The 8,828-nt window shown below is 35.2% G+C and overlaps 1 protein-coding gene across 1 annotated transcript; it reads right to left on the reverse strand.

Annotated features, from left to right (window-relative positions):
• Nucleotides 1-1,071: 1,071 nt before the first annotated feature.
• LOC132133123 (alpha-ketoglutarate-dependent dioxygenase alkB homolog 3-like) lies at nt 1,072-8,499 on the reverse strand. Its single transcript, XM_059545850.1, has 10 exons — nt 8,366-8,499; nt 7,874-7,967; nt 7,528-7,601; nt 7,403-7,437; nt 7,262-7,309; nt 7,052-7,162; nt 4,478-4,577; nt 4,172-4,381; nt 3,266-3,364; nt 1,072-1,595 (listed from the first exon to the last, which is right to left on the reverse strand). Exons 2-10 carry the CDS (start codon nt 7,947-7,949, stop codon nt 1,491-1,493), a joined length of 858 nt encoding a protein of 285 aa, XP_059401833.1. The 5' UTR covers nt 7,950-7,967; nt 8,366-8,499; the 3' UTR covers nt 1,072-1,490.
• Nucleotides 8,500-8,828: the final 329 nt, after the last annotated feature.

The raw sequence follows: 8,828 nt of genomic DNA on the forward strand, positions 1-8,828 counted from the left end.
ACTCTGGGAATGAATTTATAACAATTTAACTGGAGTGGAAAAATAATGGCCAATGATCCCATTACACAGCGAGGGTCCCTGCATTCCATAACAGAAGCACCATTTCCATGTGCAGGTCGGGGTTTATGGGGAAGCTCTGAAAGTTGTTGCATTGCCAAGGCGAGCAGAAAGTAACACCAAGAAACTCAAATTAAAGAGCTCCGACAAATCACTGGATGTCACAAGCAAGAGTAAAAGATTTAGGGTTTGCAGTTTCTAATCATTCTGGAAAATCTCTGCTATTGAGATATGCTATGCTATGTTCAATGGCGTTCCCATGTTTAGGGATACAGTCTTTAAAAGCGTAACATAAAAGCCCCATATCTGACCCTTGGTGCCTTGAAGTCTAGAGAACGAATCTGCAACAATTTAAAATGACAGAACATTTTTAACTGTGTGTTATGCTTTTAAACTAAGAGCATTTTCTTTGACAGCATTGCTGGCTCAGCTGCCACCATGTTAACGTAGTCCTGGTCTCTCGAGGTTGGCGGTGACGTGTGAGGACACAAAGACTGCCATTCAGCTCTTAACCAACCACACAAGAACTCGACCGTGACTCATCAATAATGAGAAGAGGCTAGCAGTCAAGTGTACACAGTAGCTTACCAACCATCTGCACAGAGAAAACAAGTCTGAGGGCTGCAAGTTGTAAAAAACAGATGTCTTGGAAAGTCTGGCAGCCCTTGAAAATATAATAAACCTCATAATCATACAAAAAGGACAAAAGACTTACTGTGAGTTTGTTACCTTAGTGATAAAATGTTTTAGGTTGCATATGTGTAATTTTGATAATAAAACAGTTGTTAAACACAAAGACATACACCATGGTTCAAAAAATTAGGATCAGTAAGATTTTTATTTAGCAAGGACGCATTAAATTAATCAAATCGAAGAAGTGACAGTAAAGACAATTAAAATGAATTAAATCCTTGAAAAAGCCTTGGAGAGCATAAGAGACTTCAAAAGTATTTAAAAAAAATCTTACAGACTCTGAACGGTAGCGTAACCAACTCTATAATGACACTGAACAAATGTATGTAATTAAAGTTTATTCACCACAAGCTAGAAATACAAAATTGCACAACATGTAATATTTAAACAGCAATTTACCTAGAAAAAGAGCCTTTGGGGGGCCATAACTGAAATATGAGCCAGTTGGCACTGCTTTTTTGACATATATTCTCCAAACATTGTAAAGAAGTAATCCCTATAACTTTTTCTTATAACATAAGCAATTTGTGGACAATTGCAGTGAGAAAATAATCATTATGTAAACAAAAAATCCATTGTTCAAGGTCTTTATGAACTTCCACATGTTAATAAACAATTAAACTGAACAGAAATGATGTGTAGTCTGTTGTGTATATAAGTCATCACTGGTGCTCTGTAAATGAGACAGACCTCTCCAGATCTCTTCAAACCCACAGTCTCTTCTCCTCATCTCCCAGCAATCATCTCACAAATCTCCCACTGGGACGCTCTGGCTCTGGGTATATGGTGCGGAACGTGAGGTTTATTCGAGGCCCACGGTCATGGTACTCCTTTGCCACCTGGTGCTATTTAAAAAAACATTAGTAATGTTAAACCTACACTCTCAACAAGGCAATGTAACCATTGGACAAAGTTAATGGAAGATAATCAGACTCCAACTGGCCTTGGCATTCGCCTCAAAAGACAGCAGTGATGCATGATGTGTATTACATAATTCAGATATGATTACGCATTGTGTCATGTATATTTATACAGACAGATGATAGAGAATGTAGCTTGACTAAGCAAAAGCAGCTGAGAGTTATTTAACAGCTTTCAAAGCCTCTAAATGTTTCGAAGACATTTTAAAGGCAACTGCGAACAGCCATACATATGGGTTAAGCTAGCTTTATTTTGACAGGTCAGTGTGAGTTATGTCAAACTAATAAGATCGCCTGGAAGTTTTTTGGCGCAGTCCGCGAGTGACCTTTCTTGAACAGTTTTCAGATGTCGCCATAAAATGTTCTTGACCTTTCTCTGTTCTTTGTGCCTCACCAAAGGCCTGTGGTTTATCTTGGAGTCGGAATCCAAAAACAACTCTTAAACAGCACAAAAATAACTTCCAGCAGGTTTTTGAAATTAAATGACAAAAAAAATACACATTTAATTACATTTGCCAGTTTCTTAGTATTGTGAACAGTCATAATAACATTACCAAATTATTATTCTATCATGACAACTATCATTACTACTATACTATACTCAATATTATCATCATATTTAATAGAGGTGTGTTTGCATGAAAAGAGCGACTATAGTGACTTAATTTAAATGAAAAGCATTGCTATTTTACAGCATTTAGCCTCCAGTCAAATTATTACAAGTACGTAGTGAATAAGACACAGATTTTGCTCTGATGTCATGTTTTGTGAATTCTCCCAATTATCTGTAGTAATTTACGTGCAATGTTATGCAAAGTCTTTCTTGGAAACACTGTCTGCTTCAGTTTGCAGTAAGGAAACACGTTCACTTTCCCCCTTCACACTGTTACACATCAGCAGAAAACAGTGTCTGCACTTAACGCTCTCTCTGGATGGTGGACTGTTCCAGATCATCTCTACCACGTGTGATTAGTTTTCCAGAACATACTCGAGCCAAAACAAAGGAACACCATCTCCACCCTTCCACTTCGATTTAGCCATTTTCAGCCTTTCTCCACAGTCTGGCTTATCAACAGTGTTCAGAAGACTGTTATTAACTGGCAGCTCAAACGCTCACATTAGACTAAATCTCATGCCAGTTCTTATTGTGTCACTTTGAATCTTGAAGATACATACTCTGTAAAAGTTCATGTCTATCAGTAAAGAACAAAATCACTTAAGACTATACAAAATACCAGAGAAATCATTGCATTTGCTTTTTCTGCTGCTGTTTGAGCTTGTGGTGCAACAATGCCTAGATTTCTCCTGGTTTGCTGATTCTGTTATGTTTTCATATATAGGGCGCACCGGATTATAAGGCGCATAGAATAGAAGATACTGCCGTCAAACGTTTGACTGGGTTTGCATTATGCATCCACTAGATGGAGCTGTGCTAAAGGGAATGTCAACATTTTGATAGAGCGCCTTGATCCATATATAAGGCGCTCCGGATTGTAAGGCGCACTGTCGTTTTTTGAGAAAATTAAAGGCTTTTAAGTGCGCCTTATAGTGTGGAAAATACGGTACTTCCTTTAGAGCAGTTAAAAGTGACGTACCTGCCAGTCCACCTGTGTACAGCCTTCCATGACCAGGAGAGTCCCGTGGGTCAGTGGGATGCGTATGCGCTCCACATAGGTGTAGTCTCCTTTATCTTCCTGAAACGCATACACAAAATCTACCCTGACCTTTAATTCAATGTACTGATGGATAAGTCAATCATTATTTTCATGTTATGGCCAAAAACTGGGTAAAAATTTCATGAAATTTTTTTACAAACAAGCTGAAATCAATGCTGAAATCAAATTAAACTAATTTTAAACCAATATATATTAAATTAAATATCCAAACATTAGACTTAAAAGTTATTCAATTATCAGCATTTTTAAAGATTAATTTTTCTAGAAATATATTAAATGAAATATCCAATATTGACAGATATTGACAAATTTAAAAATAAAATCTCTATTATCAGTCGATATACCAATAAATTGTGATTTTTCTGCCATTTAAAACGCGAAGCATTTTTAAAGCTCCAAAATTACTGTGCTTTTACAATTTGGCAAAAAAATAATTGTGATAACATATAAATTACTCTAATAATTATTATTTTTATATGATTATTAGTATTACAAAATTAAAAATGGACAAAATAAGAAAATTAGTATTCCTACTATAATACTTCATTGTAAAATAAAATAAAAAAATAATTAAAATATTAATTTTATGTAACAGCACTGTGAAATTTCAATACTAATGAATCCTGAATTTTCAAAACCATCGAGTTGTTAGCGTAAAACCACAGGGATCCCTTAAACTTCTCTTCTGTTGACAACAGCTGCCAGCCATAATCTGAAGTTTGGTTTTATTATGATTAATCACAGTGCTAAAATATCATGCATCCTTATCAAGCTATAATTCCCATCATTTAAACCCTTTCATGACTGTGATATTGGCAGACTCACAGGAAGTGGCTGCTTTCGGAGACTGAACACTCTTGTGTCGCCCAGACTCAGAGAGGCGATGATGGGTTTGGGTCCTAATGACGGCTCGTTGTCACTGTGCCAACCAATGCTGTCTTTACCGTCCTGGTACAGGTTACACAGCAATGAGTTAAACTTGTGACCGCTCTTCTGCTCAACGGCCAGACGTAAAGTGGTGAGAACTGGATGCCACTGTAATAGGAGAAAAATACAGAAATACATGCTTTACTTAATATATTGCTAGATTTCATTTTATTTGCTCACATGCAGTATGAAATAGTGATATACCTGAGCATTGGGTTGCATAGCGGAACGTGAATATGTATACGGGAGCTCTCCATACCAACAAGTGAGCCTGGGTTCCTCATATACTGGGTTCACTATACTACTTATATTTATATTTATATACACATACACTTATTTATCCAAACACACATACTTAGCGTACAGTTACAATTTTTCCACATAATATACATGTACATACATAAATGCTCTTTTTAATATACCTGCCATACATTGTCAATTTGTATATTGTCAATCCTTACCCACCTATTTGTATTTTTTTGTATTTTTTATTCCTTATTGTGTTTTTTGTTCTGTCGCTGTTATGTTGCACTGCGGAGCTCTGTCACGAAAACAAATTCCTCGTATGTGTGAACATACCTGGCAATAAAGCTCATTCTGATTCTGATTCTGATTCTGATTCTGATTCATATGCATCACCTGAAGTGAAAAACATACTGAATATGAAGCATGTTCAGCTATTTCTACTTTCAATTCTGCCTAATGTCTATTTAAAATAAAATTAAAGGGACAGTTCACCCAAAAATGAAAATTCTGTCATTTTCTCACCCTCAAGGAATTTGTTTTTTCTGTTGAGCACAAAAGAAGATATTTTGAAGAGTGTTGCTATAACCAAACAGTTGACGGTAGCCATTGGCTTCCATAGTATGGAGAATATGGAGAAGTCAATGGGGACCAGAAACAGCTTGGTTTCATTTTTGGGTAAACCATCCCTATTAAGTAATATCAAGTTAATATTCAGTATTATTACCGATAATGACTCCACTAATACTATCAGATGAGAAGAAAGCTTAAACTGAATTGTGCTGGATAATGAAACTATTGTCTTCTGTAGAGCAGCTATACAGCTGAAACTGAAGTAATTCCACAACTGAGGAATTTTCCACTATATTTTTACTCTGGAAGGTATAAAATCATATTTCAAAATGATTAAAAACTAATAGCACATCTCTCCACAACAAACAGCCTGAAAGCTCACGAAGCAAGAACATTTGCCAAAAACGATCTCGATCAGTCACAGTCAAACGTGAACTGCTCTTAGTCCAAAGCAACTGTTTAGACATTTGGTATATTTGGGACTTTTTCAAATGATGTCGGTCTTGGAGAAGGTAAACAGATGAGAGAAACTGGAGGCAGTGGCATTCCTGCCAATTTACTGATGAAGAAGGCCTGGAAAATGTGAGTCATTGTGGAAAGAGCACTTTGTGAACAAGTGAGTGGGACAGACGCAAAATTTCATCATGTGCGTAAAAGCATGCTTATTTTGATTCTTCTGCTTTGGTCTTGGGTCAGATTAGAACCAGTTTTCCCACATTAACACCAAGGCTCAACATATGCTCGTATGCGACTGGAAAATAATGTTCTTGCTGCTGGTTCAATTTACTTCAATAAAAAGAACAAATTTAATTTATTTCTATCCACTTAAAATATGTAAATCTGAAGTTTAATTTATTTTTTTTGTTGGGACTACAGTACATGAATCATTTTAGATGCATTAACTGAAACTGCATGGGTCCTTTATGATGACTGCTGATGAATATATTTTTTCAATCTGTTTATGATGACTATGGTCTTCATTGCTTCATTCAATGAACATAGCGGTGGTAATAGAAGTGCAGTGACAAACTAAAAATATACTTACTTTTGTGTAAACACTTGACTTAAAGGTGAAATAAAATTAATTGATGCACTTGTTCACTTTTTAAATATTACTTGACATAGTTGGGTGGGTTTTACTTAATTCCATGTGTGAAAGTTACTTGAAAAAAATTAGTGCAAATCCTACAATATAAAAAAATGTGTAAATTTTACTTGTGCACTACACCCCGCTATGATGCTTTTATGACACTTTTTAACCCTATTAAGCCTACTGTATCATACTGGATAAAGGAACATAATTAAAACTTGAAAAGCCTGATGGACACAATCTACTAGATATGATTTATAGTAATTAAATTTAGTAGATTAAACATCTTTATCAAATAAAAAGCATTTTAGTATAATTGAAACAATGTCCCCCTTCAGTTTATGGTTCACGTGTCATTTTGCTGTGAAATCTTTAATGATCTTTATGAAGTCAACATAAGAACAACTTTAATATTGTTAATAATATTTCAAGACAAACCCCTTACTAGTCTGAATTAACTTTTCCTCGATTATCCATCAATTTGTAGAAAATTCTTGTTGAAATGTGAATATCATATTGATTCATCGTGCTCTTGAGAAACATTTATTTGTTCAGCTCTCAATCATCATTTAAATATCATCTTACTAAGACATTATTAGGGGATACAGAGTGACAACTGATATTTCTATTATAGATTACGTAAGTGGTCTATTATAATGTTATACTCATTGACTAATAGATATCTTAAAGTTTAACATTGCAAGCAAAATATCATAATATTTTTGGAAATATAAATATCAGTATATTTAAGTATATCAATATTTTAGATGAAGGGGTATAAAACAGAATTGGGATTGGGCCTTTATCTCCAGTTCACTAGGAGGTTAAAAGACATTTTTTCCCCCTCAATTTACATTACCTCAACATGCAACTCACCCATCATCCTATAATTGGTCTTTTGTGACCATGGCAGTTCAGCGAGCAGCTTGCTAAACATCCAGTCAGCTTCCTCCTGCGGTAGAAACCCTGGTATGAGTCGCAGTCTGGACAGAAATAAAGGACACAATTACTTAAATGCAGGAAGATGTCTTCGGAAAGTAATTTATTTTAGTTAAGGCAACTTTAAATGTGAGCATTGTTACCTGGACACACCAGTAGGCCCTTGACTAATCTCATAGTCACCAGCATTTCTGAGAAAGAGAAGAAAACAACACACTAGATATAGACGGTGTGTCAATCAACAGGTTTTATTGCTTGATAGTGTCTGGGACTGAGTCACACACTCGATCACTTTCTCCACAGGAATCTCTCTGATGGGCTGAAAAAGAAATACAGAATAAATCAGAAAACTCAGATTTGACATACTGTCCAAGAAAACAGCATAAAAAAGCCACAGAATGGCTCTCACGTCTGCTGGCTGATGGAACTCAAATGATCGCGGTGCAGATTTCCATGATCCTGCTGCCGACGGGACATGTTGAGCTGAAACAATACATGCAAACAATACATTGATACATGAAGTAATTCATTTAAGCATTTACGGTAAAAATCATAAAAACACAAATCGTTTATTCAATCACTGTTCTTTTCAAAATTGTATTCATTTTCATGACTTTTGCAGACCTGAAAACCACTGTTTGTTAATTTCAATCAAGCCAAGTTGTGGAATAATATGTCAACATAATTCAGTTTTATTTATTTGTAGACATCTTTAACCTTTGCTGTACAGTTATAAGAGGAGATAGATGGCATACCGCTTGGCTGTTGTGGTTTCTGAAGAGGTTTGGCCCAGGAGCCCTGAACTCTAGCTCGCTGCCTTTTATCACTCATTAAAAACTCAAAACTTATCTGACAAGACAGAAAACATGATGTCAGTGGGCTTTAGTACCTTAGAAGGACATGATTTATTTATTTTTTCCAAGTTTTGCAATTGACTACAGAAGATATTTACTGCCATCTTCAGGAAATTTCAGTAAATCACTCATTCAAGGATAACGCTTTCATTCTGGAATGTGCCTGTAGGTCAGTTTATAAAACCAGTCTTTTCAAAAGTATATATGATGAGCACAGAGAATTATATTATAAACCGCATAAGCTATGTTTGATGTAAACAGACTTATTATGACATCTTGTATACTAAAATTTGCACACCTCACACAGACTGAGACACTGTTTTTAAATTTCCAGTAAATTTTTAATAATCTGTCAGCGTTGTCTCAGAAATGAACAACCTAAACAACACTTACACTCAGTAGTTTCAATTAAATTGATCTCATTCTTTAGAGCGTTGAAGAAAAGAAACACAATCAGTTCTGGTGTTCGGCGAAACCTGTCCGTGTTCCTACAATGACACGGTGAAAACCAACACGGTTCCTACCCCCTTCTTCTGGAAGTACCCTGCTGTATTAATATGAACATGTTTATAATATGCATAAAATATGTGTATAATGCAAATACAATGCTGTATATTTGTTTAAGATGTACTACGTATCGTATGCTCCTACATAGGTCTACTTCTAGTAGTTTTCCAGTATTACAAGTGAAATTATTTAGAAACTAGAATAGTTACTATAAATTTGCTTTATCTTAAATTGTATATTAGGCACTTGACAAGTTAAATACCTCATATAAATATATATATATTATTTTATAGATTATTACATTTTTTAAAATAAGATGACTGTATAACACTTGGCAAAGCTTTAAACT

The sequence above is a fragment of the Carassius carassius genome, chromosome 50, assembly GCF_963082965.1.
Source record: "Carassius carassius chromosome 50, fCarCar2.1, whole genome shotgun sequence".
NCBI classification, from domain to species: Eukaryota; Metazoa; Chordata; class Actinopteri; order Cypriniformes; family Cyprinidae; genus Carassius; species Carassius carassius.